This window comes from Passer domesticus, chromosome Z (assembly GCF_036417665.1).
Source record: "Passer domesticus isolate bPasDom1 chromosome Z, bPasDom1.hap1, whole genome shotgun sequence".
Classification (NCBI taxonomy): domain Eukaryota; kingdom Metazoa; phylum Chordata; class Aves; order Passeriformes; family Passeridae; genus Passer; species Passer domesticus.
In genome coordinates this window covers 1,603,170-1,629,797 of record NC_087512.1, presented here as the reverse complement: position 1 = coordinate 1,629,797, position 26,628 = coordinate 1,603,170, and the positions used below count along the sequence as shown (strand labels likewise).

At 46.9% G+C, this 26,628-nt stretch overlaps 1 protein-coding gene across 5 annotated transcripts in view; it reads left to right on the top strand.

The window, feature by feature from the left end:
- Positions 1-26,628, top strand: part of CTIF (cap binding complex dependent translation initiation factor) — a 148,019-nt gene that overhangs the window by 81,739 nt on the left and 39,652 nt on the right. For 4 of the 5 annotated variants that reach the window (XM_064403388.1, XM_064403391.1, XM_064403390.1 and 1 more), the window contains 2 exons: positions 22,271-22,712; positions 24,448-24,777. In XM_064403388.1, the coding sequence (XP_064259458.1) occupies positions 22,271-22,712; positions 24,448-24,777 (772 nt within the window). The remainder of the gene's footprint in view (positions 1-22,270; positions 22,713-24,447; positions 24,778-26,628) is intronic. The other variant, XM_064403389.1, reaches the window with a different exon arrangement.

The following is a 26,628-nucleotide window of genomic DNA, read 5'->3' as shown; positions in this document are numbered from 1 at the left end:
GAGTTGTGGGGTCATTTCAGCCCTAAGCAGCCACAAATGAAATAAAATGGAAGGAGCAGAGGGTATGCACTTTTGCCCAAGTCCTCCACAGTGGTATCAAATCTTAGCCAGAAAACCACATTTATTTCAATTTCAAAAAGCTGAGAGGCCTGAGTACAGGGAGCTGGATTGAAAAAGCTGTTTTTTAAGTAATTATTTAAAAGGAAAAGCCATGGTTCCTATCCCCTTCCTTCACCTCTCCCTCCCCATGCCACTTCTTTTGCTGCTGGAGGTTTTCAGGGTCCCCTTGTCTCTGTGGTGCATTTGGGACTAGGAGGGGAGGTTTAGTCCTTTTAGTGTCACTTGAGTTGCTCCAAGAGAGCGCTTTCTCCTTAAAATTGATTTCTAGTAGTGAGTTAGCTCTCAGAATCTTCATTTTATGTGGAAAGCATGACAGAAGTAGGGGAAGAAAAGGGCGGGAATGGTGGGGGGAAAGGGAATAGGAAAAAACCCAGATTGTATCAGAACACAGACCACAAAGCTGTTTACATTTTATTGCAGTGCTATTATCTTAATGTCCCAGGCATCAGTCTGGGGCAGAAAAGCTCCATTCCAGAGCTGGTGGAGCCACACAGGTGATATAAAAATTCCTCAGGGTGAGGTTTTATGTTAGGCAAAACAGTCGAGGTAATGGGATTTTTGTTTAAAACCTCGTCTGGATATGGAGAGAGTCGAAACTGCAAGAGTGTGGATGGGAAGAAGCCTAGCAGGGCCATTTGGTGGTGCATGGGTTGGGAAGGGGCTGGGAAGCAGCTCTGGATGCCTGGACCCAAGGGAAGAAGGTCTGATTTCCTAGAAAGGAATTGGTAACAGCCAAAGATGGAAGTAGGGCTGGCGTGCAGTGGATTTGCAAGAAGAGAAGAGGTTGTCCCACTAAATTGGTTAGAAGCAGGTGTGGCCCCAAAGTCCTGGGCACACCTGGGTCTGGTTTTCATGGGGCAGCTTTCCCTCTTCTCCTGAAGCTGGTGGGTCCTGGAGCAGCACCCTGGGCCCCACAGGTGATGCCTGTATGGGGTGTATGGGTTCTCCCTGCCCAGGACTTGCCTCATCCAAGGCTGACAAATCCTGGTGACCATGCTGGGCATCCTCCTGCCAGGGGCAGGAGTCACCCTCACAAGTGGCCAAAGTGTCAACCCCCAGTCTGACCTCTGCTCAATGCACAGGTCCAGCTGGCCTTGCCTGGTTGTAGGTAGCCTTTGGGTTGGTTGGAGCTTTATATAACACAGCTATTACAAAAAAAAAGCTGGTAAAGAAGATTGGTACATAGAAATCTGCCTCTTTTTTTTTTTTTTTTCCCAGCTGGTCTTATAAATGGCACTGATTCCCTCCCAGAGCATGTGTGGGCTTCTCTGGCCTCCCTGACAGTGACATTCAGATGGGGACAGTGTTGGGCTAGTGAAGCACCTTTTGTTTCACATGCAGATCAACGCTGGTGTCCAGCCCTGCTATAAATAGTGCCTGTCCCTGCTTCCTTCCCGTCACCTTTCCTCGGGAAATGCTGTCCCTGTGCTGTGGAGGAGCACAGCTCACCTACCCTGAAGTCTCTGCCACACACCTTTCTCTCCCTTCAGGAGAAGCTACCCCAAGGGAGTGATCCACAGTTCTCTCCTTGCATATGTGCTGGTTTTGTGTTCCCCAATAATTTTCTTCCATTTTTGTGAGTTCCGTATCCTTCAGAGTCTTCAAGGCCAGGTTGGATGAGGCTCTGAGTAACCTGGCCTAGTGGAAGGTGTCCCTGTTTCTGGAGCTGAATGGTCTTCAAGGTTTCTTTGAAGCCAAATCATTCTGGGATCCTATGATTTTCCATGGTTGCATGCTTCATTTGTTGCATAAGATAGGCATGAAGAGTGAATTAGATGTCATTAAAAAAAAAAACTAGGCACATTTTCCATCACAGCAGCCAACATCAGAGCCACATCTGCTGGAGGGTTTGGTTGCACATGGTGCTGTAAAAGCCTACAGGAGGTGGTGGGGTCCTTGCTGCAAAGAGCTTATGATCAGAGCTGTAGAGGTATCACTCCCCACCTCTCCTGGCAGAAATCCTGCAGCCAGTGACCTCTTGTTGGCTTAGAGTCAGGAGGTGTGACTGCCACCTCCTGATGAGGGTGGTGGAGGGCATCACTGCTTGCTGGGATCATGGAAGGAGAGCAGCACAGGCAGGTGTTTTCATACCAAGTCCAAAGTTTGCTTAGTTTGACTTTCCATGGGCAACCACCTCTAGGCAAGGATGGAGTTTTGGGTGGTGGCACAACCTCTCCTGCAAGAAGATACTGTGGAATGTGGGGCACAGCAGACCCATTTCTCAAGTCCCTTCCTCAAACCTTTCCCAGCCCAGTGCCTCTCTGCTAACACAGCAAAAGCTGTGTGGGATGTGATCTCCTTGGACAGGTGAGCTCTGAGTTTAGCCCCTTGTTCTTCAAAAAGTTCCCAAACCCCCTGTTTTTTGAGCATTACAAGCTGACTCTGTGTTGCCCAAGGTTCTTCCAATTCCCATGGCCTCCTGGTGTGATGTGTTTGGGATGGAGAATCCAGCTGGCTAAATTCTTTGGCCTGGAAATGCATGGAAATACACAGAAAGTGGCTTGCCCCAGTCTTGTAGGAATGATAAAATAACATTGCACATTCACATAGGCTTTACAAGGAATATATGGAGTTGAAATATATGGAATTGCAAGAGGACAGGTGGTGTTGTACCTACTTCTTGGTCTTCTGGTTAACAGTACTGAAATAGTTCTGTGCCACTTGAGGAAGGTGGCAGTCTTTCTGATGACCAGGAAAGAGTTTTTGGGGAAGTCTTAAAAAGTGTGCACCACTGAAATAAAATTGATCCAAAATCTTACTGGATTCAAAAGAAATATCAGGCTGAGTAGCTTATCAAAAAGCAAATCCTTGGGTGTGCACAGATGCTGGCTGGCACCTCCTGGCTCTTTTGGTTGTCCTTGTCTGGAGGCAAGAACAGGAAAGGAGAAAACAACCCCATGTCCTGGAGAGGATGGAGTAAAAGCCCAAGAGTTAATCAATACCCTCTTTGCAAAAGGCCCCTGAATTGCTTTTTTCTGTACAAAAAGTGGGAGTCTCTTGTGCTTCTTCTGTGCAGCTGCTGTGTCTTCAGGCTTTGAGGTGACCAAAGCCATGAGGGGCTGCCTGGCCTCTCCCAGCCAGGATTGCTGGGGATCACAGCCAGTCTCAGGTGAAGGACCATCACCTTTAACTGTGACTGAGCTTTGTGTTATCTCCTCCTTCTCCTGTTGGATGAGGTTTTAAGAGGGGTGTTTCTGCACCTGGGAAGTCCATCCTACGTAAAGCCCCTCTGTTGGGAGCTGCAGCAGCAGGCTGCACAAGTCCTCCTGGTTCATACATGGAGGGAAAGGTTGTGAGCAAAAAGGCTCAGGAGCTCTCTCCATGTCCTTTTAGCATGCCCCAAATACTTAAAGATTTCAAGAACAGGATTACAGAAATGTCCCCAGGTTTTCTCTAGCATGGTCTGACTTTATTTACTTCCTTGCATTAACTTGGCTTTGCACTTAAATGATCAGGAAAAAACAGTCTGGATTATTTTTTTCTGTGTGTATGTGTTTTCTGGACTTAATTAGATTCAGAGCTGAGGGAGGCAGAAATATCCTCCTTCCCTGGAGAGCCCCGGGTGGCTGTCAGGGACGGTTTCCTCTTCCTGAAGCAGGAGGGTTGTGTAAGCACCATGACCCTCCTGCTGACGCCCACGCCGCGCACTGGGTTATCTGGGGTGAGCTCACTGAGTGGGCATCCCTGTCCCAACTCCCCAGCCAGGGCCTACACTGCTGAGAAACCTCCTGGGGCTCATCCCAGCCCAGCCATGTGGGTCTTCAAGGAGGTGGTTCTGCCTAGGGACAGCCCAGAGGATGGTCATGGTGGGCTCAGGGCCAGGCAGGGAAGGTCCCATATCCGCTGGCGGCTCCACTGAGGAGCGTAGGCAAGCTGTGATATATTTCTTTTCCCATTATATTTAATTTTACAGATCCTCGGGGACACTCAACCACCTACAGTGATTAGTTCGACTGATTAAGCTGCTTTTCCTCTTGTGACAAACTCCTTTTGTGAAGGGTTTTCAATAGCCACACTGCTCGGGACATTGTTCCTGTACAATTTCCTTTCAAAACACCATAAAGGCACTCTGCCGCTTCACCCTGTCGTAAAACACCACAGGAATCAGCTTGGCCCAGCTTGCTCCTTCAAGGGCAAGGTCTCCTCATTCAGGGGCAAGATACAGGCTCGGGTGGGAGTCACAGGACCACGTGGTGCTGGAGTGAGATGGAGCCATGAGCAAGGGGGATTTAAGATGAGGTAATATGGAAAGCAAAAGTTTTCTGCCTTTTTTTTTTCCTTCTGTTTGTTAATGAGAGGACCCAGAGTCACCCAGGGAAGTGAAGGATAAATAAACTTCAGAGCACAGAGAAGGAAATGCTGCTTCACACGTGTCAGCTAATTCAGCCTTGCCTGGCAGAGGCTGGGGGTGGATGCAGATGCTGTCAAGGTACCCAGGGGTAAAAGGTGCACAGGCAGAAGGGCAGTTTCTGCTGAAGAAACATGCTGCTGTGAACAGCAAGTGGATAAAACTGGTTATTTAATTAAGTCTGGGAGTCAGAGGAAGGTCTGATTGACACCAAGAGGGTAACAGATGAAGGGAACTGTAGGCACTTGCAGAAGCACAGTCATTCCTCCCTGTGTTTGTAGTTACTCTCTTGCCCTCTCATGAGGTTTTTGGGTAAGACCTGTTCCATTTGGATCTGGTTGGTCCAGCAGCTGCCCTCTAGGTAAGGTGATGGAGCAGGGCAGAGATGATATCAGGAAGGGTCAAGCAGGAGCCCTTTTGACCAGCACAGCCATGCTGGCCAGACGTGGGGGCATCACCCTGCCCCACTGCCCTTCCTTCCAGGAGCTGAGGAGAAGGCTCTGCCAGGGGTCACAGCGCAGAGACTCCACTCCTGGGGAAGGAGGTTGTTAAGAACAAAGCCTGCACTGGGCTCACCATTCAAGGAGTAATCCTCAAATCACTAAAAAGCCACCTCCTGACACCCAATGGACATGCAGCTGGTGTGACTGAGCCATGGGTGGAGCTGCTGGGCAGCACTGCAGCTGCTTGTCAGGAGGGAACACTTGGAGGTGAGGTCTGGAGGTTCTGTGGCTCCATCAACACCTTTTCCTGCCTTTAACCATGGCTCAGAGCAGGACACAGCATGGCAAAGGGCAGTGGCTTTAAACTGCCAGAGGGCAGGATTAGATTGGGTATTGAGAAGGAGCTCTTCACTGTGAGGGTGGGGAGGCCCTTGCACAGGGTGCCCAGAGCAGCTGTGGCTGCCCCTGGATCCCTGGGATTCTCCAAAGCCAGGCTGGATGGGGCTTGGAGCAGCCTGGGACAGTGGAAGGTGTCCCTGCCCATGGCAGGGATGGAGCAATGAGCTTTAAGGTCCCTTCCAACTGAACCCATTCTGGGATTCTGTGATGTCCCTGTGCAGTAATCTGAGCCCTGGTACCCACAGGGCACAGATGATTCAACAGCTCTGCAAAAGCCATCTGAAGTTCAGCCAAATTTATGTCTAGCATCAGTCCAGCTTATCTAAGAGCAAGTCCCCAGTGCTGCATGCTATCCAAATGGTCCATGTAAAATGCCAGGAGCAGTGAGGTGGAGCAGTTGGTATTTAGCATCCATTGGGGAATTTGTTCTGCTTGTCACTCATTTCTCAAGCTGTGTCAAGGCTGAGTAGAGGATCTCCACCCAGCTGCTCTCATTTCTGGTGTTGTGGGTACTGAGGCCTTATGTGCTTGGGGGCATCAATGAAAATATGCCCAGGCATGTTTCACCCCCAAGGGCAGGTGGTGTGGCCACCATTCTGCTGGCAGAGCACACCACAAAAGGGGTGCTGTGCTCACAGCTCCTTTCCTGATGCTGGCAACAGCCAGCAGGGTTGCGCATTTTATGCTTGTGCAAGGATAGAGCACTTCTGTAAAAGTCAGAGAGCTCTTTGGGCTCAACACTAATGGCAAGAGAAAGATAAACCTCTGTGAGTTTGACAGGCCGTGGTGCTCGTGAGCAGGACATCAGGGGATATGTGTCCATTGCTGCTCTCCATATCTGATCTGTCCTCCTTGTGTTCCTAGCTAAAGAGCCATGCAGAAGGGTTAAAAGATACCCATCTAAGCAAATGTTATCCTTTCCTTTCATTGTTCCTTTTTTTCTAATGCCAGGAGGCAGTGGCAGGAGCAAGCCGGGTACATTTCCCAGCTGCAGGGTTGCCACCTCTCTATTGAATGGTTTTGTCATTACATAAAAACTCTAAAACACAAGACCTTTAATACCCTTTTTTTTCTTCACAGTCTTGGTGACTGAAGTGACCCCTGTCCTGCAGACTAAATTTAACCCAAAAGCCAAGCCACCAATAGACTTTATGGCATCAGGAGACTTTTGCAGGTTGTTTTTATCCATCTCTGTCACTGCTTGGAAGACTTTATGTACCACCAGCAAAGCATGTTTCTGTTATGAAACCTTGGTAGAATTGTATGGCCTGCTGGATAGGTTCAGGGTCCTATGATGTTACTTCACTGAAAGCAAAACAATTGCTCCAGCAAAAAAAAAAAAAAAAAAAAAAAAAAAACAGAACTTCAGCATATGGCTGTGGTGGAGGCTATGGTGGAGGTGGTTTTTATGAAAACTCAGTATTTTCTAGGCATCTTTTTACTGTGTGGTTTCAGGGGCTGGTCTGGAGGTCAATGAGGTGTTGTCACTGATGGCTCTTCACAACTGTTCCAGGCCAGGTTTGGAGCAGCCTGGTCTGGTGAAAGGTGTCCCGGCCCATGGCATAGGTGGAAAAATGTGATCTTGAAAGTCCCTTCCAACCCAAATCACTGTATGATTCTGTAATTTTTGTGAACATTTTGGAGTGAACAGGAGCTCGTGGTGGCCCTACAACTGTGAAGAAGGTTGGGAGAGCAGCCACTCTTAAATCCAAGGCTTTGCTGGGAGCATGGGAGTCCTCATTGAGTGTTCACCTTTAGCAGAGACTGCTTCTCCTCCATGACCACAGGTGCTATTTCAGGTGCCCTGGCTTGTCTCAAGCTCCAGGCAAGGAGCTGTCAGACACCAGACCTTATGAAACCAGCACCAAAATGGCTGGAAGCCAGACAAGATGCAGTAAGGCATCTCCAGTGTCACTGCCAGCTGGATCCCACTGCCTGTGTCCATAACTATGCTACCCAGATATGAACTGGAGGTCCAGCTTCCCATTGTGCTCAGAGGGGATGTGCTCAGTGGACTTTGGAGGATGCTTCTCCCCCACATAAGAAAGGTTAGCCTGTTCATCTCATAGAGAACATATTTCCTTGCTTTATTTTGCCTTCCTATGTTGACCAGAACCAAGGAAGTCTGAAAAACAAAGAGATGTGGGAGGAGTTGAGCCAAACCACCTCACGCTGGAGGGAGTGCTGGGACAAGGATTTTTTTTCTGGGCTCTCTTCAGCAAAAACAGGCACTTGAAACTGGGCATCCCAGTCTCAGTTGGGATTGAGACTTTCATCAGAAGGGCATGTAGTGGTAGGACAAGGAGGAATGAGTTCACAGTGGCAGAGGTCAGGGTTGGATGGGCTGTTGGGAAGGAATTGTTCCCAGTGAGGGTGGGGAGACGCTGGCACAGGCTGCCAGAGAAGCTGTGTCTGCCCCATCCCTGGAAATGTCCATGGCCAGACTGGACAGGGCTTGGAGCACCCTGGGGTAGTGGAAGGAGTCCCTGCACATGGCAGGGGGTGGAATGGGATGATCTGTAAAGGTCCCTTCCAACCCAAGCCCTAAGTCACATGGTGAAGTAAGCATACCCTGCGCCCTTGTTCTTTTTCTTACCTCTTTTGAGACCAAATATAACTGAACACATCAATCACAAAGCATACAGTGAATTAAAAAGAGACAGCTGAGATAGGAGGGAGGCAATGGTGACCCTTCTGAGGTCTACCAGCACTGGCTTGGTGCTGCCGAGCAGGATTCAACACCAGTCACTGGTCTCTCAGCAGCCTGTGTGAGGTGTGTAGCAGCCTTTTCTTGCCCTTGTTTTTTTCATAAACAGGTGTCAGCAGAACTGTTGTCATCACATGGGGAAAGGTTTAGCCCTGAGCCCCCTAAAGACTACAACTCCTATCTCACTGTCACATCAGTTATCAACTTACACCTTCTGCCAGAAGAGATTTCATCTTCTTTCTTCTGGTGGAGAGCTGGTGGGTGGATGTCCAGTTGATTCATCTGGTATGTCCTGAGGTCTGAGGAGACCCCTGGAGTGCTTATCAGGGGATGCATGGCTGGGGTGCATTTTTCACATTTCAGGCAAAACATGAGCTGATCCAAGCCTTTGGAGTTGAGTGGGATTTCAAGAAATTGGTTGATAGGCTGTGTTTTGGACGTTTATGTGTTCCCTCAGATTTGGTCCCAGGTGTAAAGATGAAATAAATGTATGTTCTGAGATGTATTAGGGACACATGAAATCATGGGAGGATTGGTAACTAGCTCTAAGGCAGTGTGATTTATAGTCCTATTTAAAGGACTTACTTTAAATCTATTTTTCTAGTTTGTGTTTGGAGGACATGACTAACTCATTTTATGTGGAAATATGTTCCTCTGCATTCATTTTTACCTGATTCTGTGTTCTCAGGCATCATCTTCTTTTCTGCTGTTTCCTTTCTTATAAAAAAATGGATGTCCCTCTGGTTTCCCTTCCTTAATCTTGAGGAAGATAAGGAAGGAAGATGAGGAAGATATCTTGTTTAAAGATACACATAACCAAGCTGTCCCAGCATTTTGTCTCACAAGATTTTTTTTCCCAGTGGAACTTAACCAAAATAAGTCTCCACACTTCTTCCCACAAGGATCCCATTGGCACGTCAAGAGGTTGGGATGCATCCTTTTAGGGCCAAGTAGTTCTTGTACTAGAAAGATAAAGAGTATCCCAGCCATCACTCAGGAGTATGACATGCAGGGTATTTGTTTAAAAACTCCTTACAATCAGCTGACAGCCCATATTCATGCAATTTTCACACTGTCTTGAAGGGGTTGCACTATTTCCAGAGCCAGTCCATTTGTGGCCAGTGCTAAGGCTCCTCTCACAAATAAAAATAGTCACAAGAGCAGCTCTCACCCAGGTTTGAAGATTTCAAGTTATACTGGGTGAAGGTGGGTGTGTTTTACGGCTGGCATGAATGTGTCAGTTTTAAGGCTGTGAAATTTTGGAAGAGCCTTAGAAACCCATTCCCAGAGGTCAACAGGACAAAGCTCTCCTGCTGAGCGAGTGAATAGAAATGAGTTCATAATTACAGAGTATAGTAGCTTTTTCACCGTTTTAATTGAGGTTTTTCAGAAAGGAAGAGAACTTAAAACAATACAGAAATGTCTTTTGTTCTTTCAGGGCCATTGGCTGAGGGCTTTGCAGTGAGAGGAGAGGATGTTTATTAAAAACAACAATATCAAGACGTTATTTTAGGGCCGAAGGGCCTTTCCTAACTGGAACAAAATTAAATGCTTGAGATGAACTGGTTACTCTCTGAAAATTAGCACTGAGCTAAATGATTTGCAGCACATCACTGAACTTCTGTTGGAACAGAAGAGAGAGGAAGGGAAAGAATTGAAGAAGTTGAAACACTCCTTTCCTTCTCAGTAGGATTTCCAAATCAAATTAATTAGGTTTAACAGCACGTGGGTCTGAACCCTTGAAGCAGCATCTGGAAGTCAGTGGTTTATCCTCATCCTTATGCTCCTGTCTTCTCCATGCCCTCCTGGGAGCTGATGAGGCTTATTGGAGGGGACTTTGGGGGTGCAGAGGGGACACCCCAACCCCAACAGGGGCGTCTCAGCCATCCATGCTGAGCAGGCTGTGGGGGAGCACATAGTGGTATGTGAGCCAGCGTAGTGGTAGCTGTGAAAAGCTGCCTCTTCTCCAAGAGAAGCAAATGCAGGAGCGATTTTTTTTTTTCTTTTTAAGGACAAAAGTGAGCCTGGTGGTGTACTTGCCTGCAATGGAAAATAGCATGTAGATAGACCATAGTGTTTAGAATATAAGAAACTCTTCTAAGCAGCTGAAAGCACCTAAGCAGAGATGTTAAAATAAGAGGTGGCGTTCTGCCTAATATTTAGAAATTTCAACCAGAGATGAAGGGCAGGTCATGTTTTCAGTAACAAATGCAATAAAGGATGCATCTCCAAAAGGAATCACAGAATAGTTTAAGTTGGAAGGAACCTTGACAATCACCTTGTTCCAAACCCATGCCATGGGTGGGGACACTTCCCACTATCCCAGGTTGTTCCAAGCCCTGTCCAGCCTGGCCTTGGATACTTCTAGGGATCCAGGGGCAGCCACAGCTTCCCTGGGCACCCTGGGCCAGGGCCTGCCCACCCTCACAGCCAATCATTTCTTCCTAATACCTAATTTAAATTTAAATCTCCTTTAATTTAAAATTATTCCCTCTTGTCCTAGTCATAGAATATATCAAAATAGAGGGATCCCATAAGGATCATCAAGTCCAACTCCCTGCTTCTCACAGAGCTGCCTAAAACCAAACCACATGACGAAGAAAGCTGCGCCAGCTGAAGCTGAGCCTCCTCCAGAACAAGATGAAGAGCTCCTTATTGTAGTCCTGGTCCTTTGTGAAGTCTCCTCAAGCAAGTGAGTGTTCATGGTCATGGCAGTCCCAGCAGTGGGTGCTTGCCCTGCCTGCCCGAGCAGAGCTGGGGTGGCAGCGCCGCAGCCGAGGGGCTGGCAGGAGGCAGTTTAGAGACAGATCATCATTTTGGTTTGATTTTCTGCAACGCCGCTGGGAGTTATTACACTAAATTAATTCTTAGGGCCGCAGGTCCCCAGAGGACAATACCAACCCAGCAGTTTGTTCCTGGCAGGGCTCAGCTGGGTGATTGTGTTACCGTGACCTAATGGATTACAGCGCGCAAGCAGGACAGACGTGTTGTCCGTGTGTGTGCCACTGGCTGTGCCTTCCAGCTGGGACATCACTCCCCTTATCTTGTGTTTGCCATGCCACCCTGCATCCTTAACTCGCAGTTAGATGTGCTGTTGGTGTGCTGGAGCTGGACAGAAGGGCTGTAGGAGCAAGAGGAGAGAGAGGTGTGATGGGTCACACTAGGCTGCCTGGCTTGGTGACCAGCAGTGGACACCAGGAAGAGGGTGATTGGAACATGCAATGCTGCTTCCTTGCAGTGCTCTCCCTTCTTAATGGTTGGACTTGATGATCTTAAGCTTTCTTTCTCTTTTAAGTATTGAATGGCTGCAGTAAACTGTCTACAGAGCCTTCCCCAGACTGAACAACCCTAACTCTCTAAGCCTTTCCTCATAGGAGAGATGGTCCAGAACACTCTGAGCAATTTTTGGTTCTCCTCCTGGGACATCTTGGCCATCTTCACAGAATCCTAGAATAGCTTGGTTTGGGAGGAACTTTAAAAATCATCCTGTTCCACTCCCCTGCCATGGGCAGGGATGCTTTCCATTGTCCCAGGTTGCTCCAAGCCCCATCCAGCCTGGCCTTGGACACTGCCAGGGATCCAGGGGCAGCCACAGATGTTCTGGGAATCCTGTGCCAGAGCCTCCCAACCCTCACAGGAAGAATTTCTTCCTAACATCTGATCTAAATCTCCCTTCTTTAAGTTTAAAATCATCCCCCCCGTGTCCTATCCCTACCTGCCTGTGTAAAATGTCACTGTCTCTTATTTTTATAAGCACTCTTTAAGTACTGGAAGTCAGCAGTGAGGTCTTCCTGGAGCCTCTTTTCCTGAGGTGAACATCCCCAGTTTCCCCAGCCTGTCTCCAGAGCAGAGGGGCTCCAGCCCTCAGAGCATCTCCATGGCCTCTTTTGGACTCAGTCCAGCACGTCCATGTCTTTGGTATTGCTTGCATTGGTGTTGCTTTGGTGGTTGATGGTGTGATTTATTTATTTTTAGTCAACATTTAGTCTTCATTGTGGGTGCAGGCGTGGGGTGTAGGATGGATCACAGAGAAAGAATGCAAGAGCCATCCCCAGGGCAGACAGCCAGAGAGATGGACAACAAAACACCTCATCAGTGTTTCACCAACCTCAAGGTGCCTTTTGGCAGGGGACTGCTCTCAGCATCTCCCCTTTGGCTGTGAGAAAACTGAGGTGGAAAGAGTCTGTAGCTGGACCTTGCCCCACCACAGACCTTGCAGTGAACCTGTGGCCACCAGATCCTCCAGTGAGTGGGCCCTGCCACCCGTGAGCCTGCCCTGCAGGGCTTCTCTCAGTGTCACACAGTGCAAAACACGGCTGGCTACGTGATGCTCTGTCAGCCAGCCAGAACTGAGGGAAGGAAATACAGCGGCAGGCTCCTCTGCACTAGGAAACCAATCTGTTACTGAAATGGCTTTCTCTTTGGTGGAGTGTTTCCAGCACGGCTCCTCAGCACTGCAAATGGATTTATCCATCTACACCTTGTTTTCCAGCCTGAGTTCATGGAGGTGTTGTCAGCAGCTGGTTGCTGGAGTGAATGTGAGGTGAAATAACTTGTTTCTTTCTCGTGCTTTCCATCCTCAAGTATAAATGTGCCTTGGAGTGAGCACCCAGGGCTTGGTGCTGCCAGATTGCTCCCCAAAGTTTCTGGCAACTGAGCTCAGAGATCAGGGCAAGCATGGATTGATACTTACAGTGGGTATAAATGAAAGGATTTATGGCACCCACTGTCTCATGCGATGTCATTCAATGAAACCTGGCCCATTTGAAGAAGCCCAGCAGCACTTCAGCATTGTGGTCTCATGGTTTGGATGGTGACTTCCAGTTTTTGGCCATGGCAAGTAGCCACCCTCTCAGCAAAAGAGCATCTTCCACCCCCTCCTTCTCCCTGCAAGCCCAAGCTGGGGATGCTGGCCCCAGGGACCTGGGAGGGAGCAACAAGCTGAAGCTCTGCAGGGCCTCCTGGCATGGTTAGTGTGTGAAGAAGTTGCCAGCTTAAGTTGTTTGGGCTCTTGTTGCAGAAACAATATTTCTGTCTGACCCCAGTTAGCAACTGATGTTTGCAAAATAAAGAAGTCAAGGCACTGGAAATACTTTCCATTCCGACTCTTGTCTCAGCCCAAAATATTAGTATTAAAAATATTGCATCTATTATATGCAGCTAATATCTCTGCTGGCACATAAATCACCCAGGGATTTTTCATCTCCATATTAAAAAAAAAAAAAAAAAGTAACTGTGCTCTATTTTTGGTTATTTGTTAACTGTTTTGTTTCCATTTATTCCTACTACAGCCACAGCAGTCTGTCTCCAAGGGACCATCTGTGGGAAAGAGAGTCCCTAGATTGATTCAGAAGGTGTCAGGGTCATTGACAGGCATGAAGGAGCTGAGTCTCTGCTCTTTCTCTGATAATGTCTTTATTTAGCGTGACAGCCTCCAGGGCACGAGTGGACAACAGGCTTCTTTCTTTCATTTAAACTAACATTGCTCCAGCCATTCCCAGCATTGTGCAGATGCTATGGATCTTCCTAATTTCCTGGTTAAAGCTGGGGGTGCAGGTCCCCAAGCAGCAAGGGCCAGCAGCTACGTGACATCAGAGCTGCAGAAGGTGGCCCAGATCTGTGCCTCCCCCCCAGGCAGTGTGTTCCCATCCAAACTGACAAGTGAAAACTCATCCAAGAGAAATGAAGTTTTGGGAGTGAATCAGACCCTGGCACAGCTTAGCAATTCTGTGGGAGTGTCAGGGGTAGCATGAGAGAGGATGCAGGAGTGGGGTCAGGAGCAGAGAACTCTCTTGTTGAAGGTGACCCTGCTCATTGCAGAGGGGATCAGCTAAATGACCTGTAAAAGGCCCCTTCCATCTCAAACCATCTATAATTCTATGAACTCTTTTGACAGTGGGACAGAGTTAAGTAAACATTCAGGAAACAGCTTAGGATTGTCACTGGATTGCAATAAATCAATTTCTGGATCAATCCTGGCTCCCAAATCTCTACATTAAATGCTATAGGCTGCTGCATCTTGTTTAAAGAATTTAGTTTAATGTGTTTGATAAAGGATTCTGGCTCACCTAAGTCCAAAGCATCTCTGCAGTTTGGGTTGAAGTTTTACTGGATCCCTGTGTTTGGAAGCAATTGCTCACCATTGACTTTGGGCCATCTCATATGTCTGGACAGCTGTCAGGAGATCCTGTCAAATCTTGCCTTAGCTCCTACAGGAAAGACATTTATTTCTTCACTAGAAAGCACTGGTATAAATAGGATATGGGGAAAAAAAAGCCCTAGGATGTCTCCTTGCTGCAGGTCAAAGAGGCACAGGGGTCTAAAGGAAGACAGCTGAACACAAAGGCAGCAGGTGGGGGCTCATTGTACTATTTAGGATGTGTCTTGGGGGACAGACCGCAGAGGATGGTGGTGGGCTGTGTCTGTGCATCTTGGCGTGGGTTTAAAGTTTATATCTCTTGGAGGATTATCAGATCTCGGGTTGACTGATCAGCCTGGGTGTATTTTTAAAGGAGGCAGCCTGGAGTCTGAAGTATAAGCTCTTTTATTGCAAAGTAGTAAAAGATGATTCCGTATTCATTCAAGCCACATTCTTACCAGTAGTCCAGGATCCATTTGTGTTTGGGAAACATTGTGTACTGTGGTCGTGTCTTTATTTAAACTGTTTTGTCTAAGCTGGACTCAGTTCCTTGTCACTGTGTTTTCCAATGGTTTTTATGTAATTTTTAAAATCTTGTTTACAGTACGCTGAGAATCCAACAACGTAATTCCAAGTAATGTAGTTTACGAAGAGAGTAATTTCCAAGCAATTTCTACATTAAATCACAGCAGTGATTTCTACACCAGTCACAGCAGTCAGCCTTGAAGTCCAGGAGGTGCCTTCCTAGCTGGTTGCCCGCTCTGTGCAACAAGGGCCTCTATCTTGACATCCCTCCTGATTTGTGGGAGATTCAGCAAAGCATTAAAAGAGCTGTTTCAGAGCTATCTCACATGCCATCTGTACTTGGGATATCTTTCCCAAGCTGCTGTTGCAAAACAGCTCCTTAAATTCCTCCTGAAGATTCATTTCCATGAAGCTTGGAAGAAAATAGCTGACTCAGGCAGCCTGTGCAGCCAAGCATTGCAGAGTGTGAAGGCTGTCCCTGGGCTTCAGCAGTAGTGAGGTTTGCTTTTCAGTGCTTTTGAGTCAATCCCAAGGGGTGTCATGCCATGTCCCCTCAGCCCAGAAGTGCTGTCTCTGCTCCTGCAACACACTCTGCAGGCTGGTGGGCCTGTGAATGGGGTGGGAGAAGTTGGTCATTCATCCATTTGCTTGTGAGTCAGTGGGAATTTTGGATGTATAGACAGTAAATCAAACTAATACAATGTTTTGGGTTCAAAGGAACCTTTAAAGCTCATCCAGTCCCATCCCCTGCCATGGTTAGGGACATCTTCCACTAGACCATGGTTGCTCAGAGTCCTGTCCAACCTGGCCTTGAATGTTTCTGGGGGAAGGGCATCCACCAACTCTCTGAGCAGCCTGTGCTGGTGTTTTACAACCATCATTGTGAAAATCAGTGCTACCATGTTGGTTTATAGTGATTCTAATTATGCTCTAGAGAACCAAATGAAATAATCTCTAGCAAACAAAGGCACATGTGGTGTCCAGGCCCAGAGGAAGGGTTGTCAGCAGTGATTGTACCTCAGGACCAAGGTGGTGACAAAGAGCATTGTGCCCCTGTAGGAGACTCACATGAGGGTTTCATTATGCTTTTCCCAGCAGCCAGAGACTCTGAGCCTCATCACAAACATCTCCCCCCTCACAGCATTGTTTTGGTTGGCTGTGCTTGTCTTCTGGCGTTCATTGTATGTTTGTAAAGATGCATACGTGTAAGACTTAAAGTATGCACTTCATCTCAGCTGTTCAAAGATGGTTTTAAATCTTGATCACCACCATTTTGACAGGTGGACTTTCTACACTTCCAAAATGCCGTGTCTGTCCAGATGACGTGGGCTCAGTCTAGCAGTTGGGGTGGTCTCTACCCCTGGTGACAGAAAAGCATGAAAGAAGTGTGAATAATTTCATTTTTGTTTTCAGGAGTGAACATGACATCTTGTTCCCTTCTCATCTGAGAAAAATGCAAACAAAAATGAAACTGGAGCCAAGTGAAACCAGTTTGAGAAAGAAAGCCAAAGGGAAAACACAACACAAATCCTGTGTTCTTCATCCTTGGAGCTGGTGGTTATTGTTTTCTGTGGGGTTTTGAGGTTTTTGATTAAATTGTGTGGAACCATCAAGCTTATTCGAGTGTTTCCCGTTCTCAGCCACAGCAAGGATAGAAAATGGCCAGGACTGGGCTGTGATGTTCTCTGCATCAAAGCAGTGCTGACTTACCATTATCCATGCATATGAAACATCAGAGTGCCTTTCATGGAGGTAGTCTTGCTGAGGAGTACTTCTGGGGAAGTCAGGCCTCTAAAATAGCAATTCAGAGCTTTTTCCTCATTGTATCAGTAACAATATCCCCCAGACATCTTGGTACCTACTTCTTGATAGTTTTAGATGCTATAAAATTCTATCCCATCCTAACTGGGATCCTTCAGTCCCTCCAGTTTGGACCACAACATCTCTTTAAATGCTCAAAGCCAGTGATGGTGGATGTTTCTGACCACAGCAGTACTGCCCAAATCTCTCCAGCAGTGCCTGCTTTGGGATACCAGTCCAATTGTTTGTGGTCTGGCTGGAGTATGCTTAGTTCAGACGGACTAGGCCTGGAGACATGACTTTGTGCAGGGGATGTTTCAGAGGATTTTGCTTTTTCCTGCCCTTTCCCTCTTCAGGCTGAGTTTCCTGGGCAGCTAACTAGTACAGCCAGAAATAACTCACATGCCTAACTGAGAATTTTACTCTTTTGTTGGTGACTCTAAGAGGAACCCTTCTTAACATCCCTCACTTAAAGGAAAATTGTTTGGAGATTTTCAGAAAGAAGGTGAGAGAGGTGGCCTGACATCCCACAGTGATTCCACCAGTCCTCCATTTGCAGGAGAAGCTGCTGAGTTCTTTGGGGATGCTCTGCTCCCCCAGCCTTGAGGGGTGTCATGGATAAGAGGGATCTGGGGTCACTATGGGAATGGCAGGTCCCACAGAGTCCATTCCTGCAGTAGATCCTGGAAGTGTTCCAGGCCAGGCTGGATGGGGCTTGGAGCACCCTGATGTAGTGGAGGGTGTCCCTTCCCATGGCAGGGAGGTGAAATGGAATGATATTTAAGGTCCCTTCCAAACCAAACCAAAGATTCTGTGATCTTAATCCATCCTTTGCAACAACCGTTGCTAATTAGCTGCAGGCATTTTAATAGCAAAACTGATCATGAGATACATCCAAGAGTTAGCATGATATTCCTGATCCTCACACAGAAATGAGACCCTGACCAGGCAGACAAAAGGGTGCAGAGAAACTTACTGTCTGTCAAATGCAGTGAGGAATGTGTCCATTCCAGCATCAGAAGGATGCAAGGAGTGGAGAAGGTTGCCTGAGTGTCTGCAAGTCCATATTAGCTGTTAATTACTGGGTGGCCCTGGCTATGCCCACCAGGTATTCTGCTCTGCACAAAAGCAGGACTAAATCAGAATTTCAGCTCTGCAAGGAGCTTATGGTGTCCTGGAGGGTTTGTGTCAGGGGGAAGTTGGCTGAGATTGAGGGCATTTACCCAGACAGGTTCTCCAAAGGCAGGAACCAGCAGAGACCTGGTCCCTCAGTCCCAGGATGGGATGTCAGTCTGTTTGGCCATACAAGGTGCTCTGTGTCTTGGGAGTAGGTGTCTTAAGTGCCACTGGAAATGTATAGAATTTCATAATTGTTTAGTTGGGAAAAAGACCTCTTTGACCATCAAGTCCAACCATTTTCCCAGCAGTGTCCAGCCCACCACTGACGCATGTCCCCAGATGCCACATCCACATAGCTTTTAAATCTCTCTAGGGATGGGGACTGCACCACTGCCCTGGGCAACTGTTTTCGATTTTTCGATTAAGGAATTTTCCCAATATCCAGTCTAAACCTCACCTGGCACACCTTGAGGCCATTTCTTCTTGTCCTGTCCCTTGTTCCCTGGGAAAAGAGCCCAATGCCCACCTGGCTGCATCCTCCTGTCAGAGCCAGAAGGTCCCTCCTGAGCCTCCTTTTCTCCAGGCTGAGCCACCTGAGCTCCCTCAGCTGCCCTTCATGGGACCAGTGCTCTTATGTGCCTGCTCACCTCTCCATGTTTGTAGGAATTGCTTACCCAGATCTCTGTGCAGCCACCAGGAGAATGCAGCCCGACATTGTCTTCCAGCTCCCCACATGCCAGACAAATGGTGGGGGCTCTCAAAAGACTCATCTTGCTCATGGGGACATGGGCAAGGCTGACAGGACAGAGCAACTGTGTTTTAGACCACAGCTGTCCACGTGTCTAGAGTTATTTTCCCCAGACTTGTGCCTTCCTGCTCCTTTCCTTGGGAGCAAACGATGTAGTAAAAACTTACAGGAATCATGTATTTCTGAGCACGTAGGCTGGTAATCACCGAGACAGCTGAAGCTTTAGATTTGTTTGCGTAGGCTTCTCCGGCAGAGCAGACATTTGTCAGATCTAAATTCTGTTGAAAGGTATCTCATTTAGTTAATGAAATAAAAAAATGGGTGGAGAAACAATAGCAGAAGCAATACCATCCTATTTCCAGCTTGGCAGCCCTGACTGTCTCCCCTTGGTTTTTAGTACTTTTGCAATTTCTTTGTGACTCTCAATGTTTCTTTAGTTTCCATTTTGTCCTATGGCCAAATCCCACTGAAGTCAGGGGGAGTTTTGAACTGAATTGGAATTTGGCCTTTGAAGTGAAAATAGTTATTTAATGTTAAATTGAGTCAAGAGATAAGAAACCATTGTACTGCCCAGATGCTTTTTCTTGTAGCTGAATTATGGTTCCCTGCAAGGCACTGCATCCTTATGGCTCGGGATGAGCAGAGGGGGACAGAGGAATGATTTCCCAGTAACTACAGCATTTTTCTGGGGTGAATTCTTGCTTTACTTTGAGGTGTTTCTCTGTGATTCAAGCTTTAGCTTCCTCCCTTCAGCATTTCAGACCTAAAAGCCTGGGTTGGGAGGTGCCTTTGGGTGCTTCCCTGCCCTGGGTCCCTGGGCTTGGCACATCACCCCAAGGCACCATCTTGGGACATCACCTTAAGCTGTCACCTGAGTACCTGAGTACCTAGAGTGCTGCCTTTGAACAAGAACAAGGTTGTTTCCAACAGCCCACAGTGGGAGTGTGGCACGACACCCAGATCCCCATTTTGTCCTTTCCTGGGGCTCTCTGTGTCCCCAGCACCTTGGTCACACCTGAGAGCAAGCATGGGTTGTCCAAACCTCCCAGGCTTTGAGATACTGTGCAGTCAAGAAAGTTTTAAGATGTGAGCCCTGTTCTCCCTGCTTTGGCTCTTCTTCCCTGCAGATCCTATTTCTTCTTGGCTTTTCTTCTTCAATGGGGTGTTGGGAAGATAAAAGCACACAACGAGTCTTTGCCTGAATGCTGGATGATTGTCTAGACCCCTGACTGCTGCCAAGTCACAGACACTGCTCCTTATTTGCCATTCTCCTTCCTTTGCCTTTTATTTCTTGCAATTTTTTTCCCCAAAACTTTTTTAACTCTGGCGCTTTCACCCTTTAGCTGATGGCTGCAGAGCTTTGGTCCATGTTTGCTCTGCCCCTTGCCATGGGGACATCACCTTTTAGCTGTCCTGTGAAGGGGCAGGGCTGTCTGCTCTCCCCCATCCTGTTACAACAGCCCCAAAATGAGCAATCTTGCACATTCCTCACTGGCTTAACTAGGTGGTTTTTTTAATCTTAAACCTTTTTTTCATTCGTAGCCCTTAAACATTGAGGGTTTGGTTATAATATGTCTTTAGAAAAAAAACTGTCCTTGTATGCGTGTCTTGCCGGAATTTATGGCCAAGTTTGGTTCCCAGCTCATTTCCAGGCATTTTCCCTTTCTTCTGAAATGATAGCCATGTTTTTGTGTGACTTCTGTAATTTCTGTGCAATATTTAGAAATTAAATAAAGTAGTAAGCTGACTGGCTTATAAGCCAAGACTTGAAATGCAACCAAACAGTTAAACTCAGATGTCTGAGAGAAGAGCAAAGCCAGAGAAAGCAAAACTCTTGTTCACATGGGCCTGTGAGGGCTTAGTACTAGATAAGGTTTTTAACTAACTTTTATTTTGACATTCCCTTTTAATAAGCATTGCTCTTTACAAAGCGGTTTATGTGATTGCATTACTGAGAGGAAACAAAGAAATGCCAGGAAAACTTGATGTGGAGAATCTGTACTCATAAAATGCTTGTAGGCTCCAGCAAACAGGAAAGCTTTTTGCATCTCTGTTTTGGTTTTTTTTCCTTTTATTTATTTTTTTTTTTAATTCCCTGCCATTCAGTTTGCAAGGAAAAAAAAAAAAACCCACACACTGAATATCTCAGAAAACTGGATCTGATGGTCTGAGAGTAAATACGAATTCCTTCCAGTGCCATGAACAAGCCTCTTCGTCCTGCATTTGTTAAACACAAGCCCTCACTCTTTATGGTTAAAAGCTAGTTGGCCTCAGAAAATAGGTTTTGACTCCTGGGGATGCCAAGGAATACAGATTCCGTGGGCAGATGGCTTTGGCAGGCAGGGTTGGAGACTGCTGACCATTGAAATGTATTTGTGAATGGTTGCTTCCTTCATCTGAGCTCCCTTAGCTGAGCAGTGCCAGTGATGAAAATAAAACTAATTGCTGTGGGATGGGTTTAAAGTAAACACTGCTATTTATCCACGTTGGGGTGGGGGTTTGGGATAAGGAGTGAGGCTGACCAGGGTTTTTATCATGGCTACAGAACCAAGACAGAGACAAACCACTGTGGTCACCATGGCGCTCAAAGTTGTTTCCTTGTTTTTGGGGCTGATACTGGGGAGATGTCTTGTGTCACCCTCTAGCACTGATCCCAGCAGCCTTGTAAAGGCCAGGCATTAAAACGCCCCACGGGCTCTCAGAGCCAAGACCAATATCAAAGAGGCAGCAGGCTGGGGATGCCAGCATGCTTAGGCTGGCCATGCTTAAGACCCAGCCCTGGAGAAGGCAGCCAGTTCCAGGACCATCTCCATCTTAGGTGCATCCTGGATGATGGCATTCTGGCTCTGCCTTCTCCACTGGGGACAGCCACGCTGCAGCCTGTTTGGAAATCTGAGATGCCTGGGACTGCCAAAGCATTTCTTCCATTCAGCTGTTGTTTTTTTGGGGATTTGCCATCTCGGCTACCGGCTACAGCCAGCACGCAGGGGCTGAGATGTTGTAGTCTCTCAAATAAACCCTTTGGGGGCAGTTCCTCCTCTCCGTGGCTGTCGGATTTCCATGTTATCCATTTGGAGCTCTCTACACATAGGCCTCTCTCTGGAGGTTATGGTCCTGGATGCCATGCTCTCCATGCTGTCAAAGCCAAATATGGTCCTCTTTTCATCCATGCGTGTGTCCCATCCTGGTGTAGCAGTGCTGAAGGATATCTATAAAATAAGGCCAAACAAAACCATTTGGTGTGGGCAGATTACCAGTTTACTTAGCATCTTGCTTCTCTAGTTATTTTTTTCCCACTTGGAAATCCCTGATACACTTAAAGTAGCTCACTGCAAACCCATGCAGCAGTGTGCCATGTTGGCAGGCAAGAGGAGAAAGTGATGCTGTAGGCCAGGTGTGTCAGACGCTCTGAAGCCTTCAGAAAAAAAAATCTCCTGGTATTTCTTGCCTACCTGACTCGCTGCTGCTGTGTTTCCTGGTTAGTGTGGAAATAACACAGAAACCTGAGAGAATTTAACACAAAAACCTGGGAGAATTTTTCCTGGGAACCAAACTCATGTTGTCCAACTTCACAAAAACTTTCACCTGAAATATGACTGTCACTGAAAGAAATTTAGAGGCACGACTTGTTAGATGACAAGAATTTGCCTCCCCATTTGTGGTCCCCTGCCAAGGGCCAAGCTGTTAGGTGGAACAGATGTGTTGGCCCAACAGAACCACGAAGGAATGAGTGAACTTCCTTTGACTTTCTTCCACTTTTTTTTTAATACACTGTCATTCTGTTTGCAAAATAAAAAATGAACTAAACAACCAAACCCAAAAAACCTATTTGGTTTCCAGCTAAAAGGAAAGTTTAAAGGAGTTAAAATCTTCTATTTTCTGTGGCCAGCTGACTTCTCAATGACTTTCTTTGACTTCCCAGGCGACAGCAGAGACTTCCCAGCGGGAACAAGTCTCAGCAGCACACGGATCACCAGCAGGGTGGCACCAAGCATAACAGGGACCACCAGAAGCTCTACCAAGGAGGCCAGGCCCCTCACTCCTCGGGCAGGACGGGCCACCACGGCTACAGCCAGAACCGGAGATGGCACCACAACCAGAAGCACTCGCCCAACGACAAAGAAACGCACAGAAACGCCAAAGAGACTGAGAACCTGAAAATCGAGGAGAGCTCCGCGGGCACGGCGCTCACCCCCGCGGAGGCGCCGCGGGGCCCCGAGGCCAGGGAGAAGCATTCCCAGCCCAGCGCCCCCGAGCCCGAGACCAAGAGGAGAGACAGCGTCCCCGAGCGCGCCGGGGACAGGCCCAAGATCAATCTGCTTCAGTCGTCTAAAGACAGGCTGAGGAGGAGGCTAAAAGAAAAGGTATTATTTCTTGGGTTTCTCGTTTGCTGAGGGTCTGGCCGATGGCCGCTCTCCATGCAAAGGGTGGGGTGAGCTCAAGGGACTTTTCCATCAATGCTCCCAGCTTAACTTAATCCCCCAGTGTCAGCGCCTCTCTTGAGGTGTCTTTGTGCTTCTTCAGGAGGCTTTTTATTGAAAGAATTGAGATTCTGAGCTTGGCTTCTTGGGTGAGGTTGTTTCCAGCTTGAGTTCTCCATGGACTGGAAGCTCTCCCATTTTCCATGCGGGAAGGCTGGTGCACACATGAGCTCCTTCCTGTCTGAAGAGCTCAGTCACTTTGCAAAAAAACCTGCAAAGAAGGCAATTTGTCTCTGCAACTACAGAGCTAAATCCCAAATTTGATTCCTGAATCCTACATAGTTGAACTCCTCTGCTTTAAAGCTGATATCCATTTATCTTTACAATTAATTGAAATGCCCTTATCTCCCCCCTTACTTCCAACAACCCAACAATAACAAAAGTATTGCATGCAAGTGATGGAGGAGAAATCCTTTTTGGAAACAATATTCAGCCACAGATTTCTGAGGAATTTAGAGATGATATCTCCATTTGCCCCCTGCAAAACTCAGATTCCTTCTACTGAGATTCTTTTGTCAGACTGTAAAAAGCATCCATGGGGTTATCTCTAATGAGATTTCCAAAATACAGAGCAAAAATAACCTGAACATATACAATTCCATGGGAGTGCATGTTGGAAATGTATACCTTTGAATGCATGAGCATTTACTATTTCTGGATGTGGCATGAGGGGGAGTAAGAGATTTTGTTAGTTATTTTTATGTTCTTTAAAGCAATGGGAGTATAGTAGAGACTTTCAGAGTACTCATTTTAGTGCTCTTCTCAGAAATTTAGAGTCTTGTAAGACTAAAAATCTCATCAGCACCTACTCTTGGGTGAGTTGTTGTCAACATAACCAGTCTCCTGATGGGAGGTTTGGACAACTCCCTTGGGGATTGGATTTGCTACAGGTTTGTATTGTATAAGATTGAGCTGAAGGGGTAGAAGAGAGCAGACCAGAAAAAGCAGGATGCATGCCTAACACTGGGGAAAAAGGAGCAAATGCATAATAAAATATTGAAAAGAAGCAATAATTTGTGTGGTAATGATGGGAAGGGAAAAGTCTAAGGCAAGAGATGGAAAAGTTAAGAGTCTTTTGAATGCTGGGATCATGTGACTTCTTTAATCTCAATTTACTTCATGAAGTGTATATTATATATATATTTCTATTTATATATCTATGTTTATATTTATATATTTTACATTAAATGTATGTATAAAGGATATTTTTGTGGAATTGGTGTCTGAAGATTTTGCAAACATCAGTGCACTTTCTAAAGAGAAGCAAAAAAATGTCCATTATCCTGATGTGTCACAGACACCAGAAACTGGTCCAGGATGCCAAAGGCAGTCAGAGGTGATCAGACTTTGGCATCCTGTCTCAGGACCCTCAAGGACATCTTCTCCCTGAGCTGAGGGGTGGGACTTTGGGACTGAGTGGTGTGGGAAATGGAGAAAGGGGACATTTCTGGGGCAGGATGCATGCGCTTATGCTTTCCAATGCTGAGGTTATACCATTGTGCCACTAAAAATTGCTTTTGTCTCTTCTCTTTCTGTTTATGTCCTCCCAATCCCCTTTCCCCTTTGCTGTTTGTGCAAGGACATGGGCTGATATATCTGTTTTTTCCTTGTGTAACAGACGCCTTGTCTTTCCCTTTTCACGGACCAGGACGAAGTCACGGTGGAAACCACCGACTCTGAAAAGAATAAAATGGACAAACTAATTGAAATTCTCAACAGCATGAGAAACAACAGCAGTGACGTTGACTCCAAGCTCACCACATTCATGGAGGAGGCCCAGAACTCCACCAACTCTGAGGAGATGCTGGGGGAGATAGTCAAGACTATCTACCAGAAAGCGGTGACGGACCGCAGCTTTGCTTCCACAGCAGCCAAGCTCTGTGACAAAATGGCCCTTTTCATGGTGGAAGGAACCAAATTCCGGAGTCTGCTCCTCAACATGTTGCAGGTAACGAGATAAAGTTAGTTGTTCAGATGCCTGTAGCATCATCACAATTGGTCTGACCATTTATTTGGAGCTGAGCTGTTACCAAATTCCTTTTGAACTCAGTTGATGAGTTCAAATTGCACCTGTTTTGTCTGTGCACATCTTCAGTGGTTACCATAGATAGTGTGACACTGAGGGCATTATCAAGGTAGTCTTCATTCTCATTTCATGAACTCTACAACAACTGTGGCATCTCACAGCAGGGCCTGTCTGAGTAATGAGTCAGCTGCTTGCGGAAGCATCCCCATGGCATGAAGAGAAATTAACTGGGTGAGTCTTTCAGTATAGGCTGTTAGAGTGGAGAGTCCATCTCAGCACCAGCAGCACCAAGACAAGTCTCTCATGGTCTTAGACACCAGGATGGTCCCTGGGCAGGCTTTAGGCTGCACCACCTGGCTGAAGGGCTTGATTCTAGTTTCTGCTTACAAACAAAACTGAAATAATTGCAAATTTTCTCATTATTCTGAATGACTTGTTTATTGATAAGTGGAGAGCTGGTTGGCTGTTCTGCTCCAAAACCATCACTGACCATCAGCAAAGTTGCAGAGGAGAGGAAAAAGCAGCAGCTCTGATCACTGGTCCGTGAGATTAATGGTTGGACTTGGTGGTCTTGGAGATCTTTTCCAGCCTGGATGACTCTATAATAATGTTGGATGATAGAAAAAAGGGCTATCTTCAAGTGCCTGTGGTCTGCTGGGAGGAGTGTGTTTTACTGCAATGCCACCATCAGAGAGGGCAGTTGTTTTCTGGGAGGGTGTCACATGCACCTCCGGTTTTCTGCCTCTGGAGACACAGTTGAAACCATAAATTTCCATCCTGAATTTTAGGTGCATTTCCTTGTGGCTGTTCCCTCACACACCACCTGTGGGACATGCAGAGCTCACTTTTCATTTCACTGCTCTCCATACAAGTCTGTTGCTCAGCACCACTCCAGTTTTTGACGCATCTTCTCGTTCTTGCTGCTCTTGTTGGAGATGCTCTCTTGGATGCTGTGGCTGGCTGCCTGTACCTTGAGTTGGCATTGAGGCAAAACAGCAAGCAGGGAAATAAGGAGTAAAATAAAATAGTGAAAAATCAATATCAGATAATTCTGCACAGTGACTGGTCCAACTTTGGTTCTGTCCTTGCTCTGCGTGCACATCAAACACAGCTCTCCCCATGTCCACTGTCCCCTGCAAAGACCTTGGCCAGCATACACATCTGCCCATTACCTGTTCCGGGTGGTGATTTTTTCCAGATGAGTATTTCCAAAGGGAATATCAATCAGAATGAGGGAAATTGCAGACAAAATCAGTCCCACAATTAGCAGCAAGGGGCTGGAGGGCGCTCTAAACCTGCTGTGCATCCCATTCTTCCCATACCAGGTCACTCTTGCATCTTTCCCTGTTAGGCTGAGCAATCTAAGAACTCAAGAATAAAGCCCAGGAATGATGGCCTGAGAGCAGCAGGGTGTTAGCCCACAATTGATGCTGATGGCAGTCCTGGGTTAGGGAGGACTCTTCCAGCTTGCTTTATTCCCTTGCCCCAGCAATTCCACCCATGCAAACAGACCCAGTAAACTGATTTATACTGCAGCATCCCGTGCAAGACTGAGTGGCTTCCCATTCAGCTCTTCACAGCATGGATGTAGGATAAATAATATATCTCCTATCTCCAGAGAGACTCAAAGTGCTTCTCAGGAACGTGTTGCCAGTCACAGTGTGATGTGGAGAGCCGAAGTGCAAAGAGGGAGCAGGGCGTGCAGGTGACCGAGTTCATGTGCTGAGGCACAGAGAAATATGCAAAAGGGATTTGTTCAGCCCCAAACTGCAC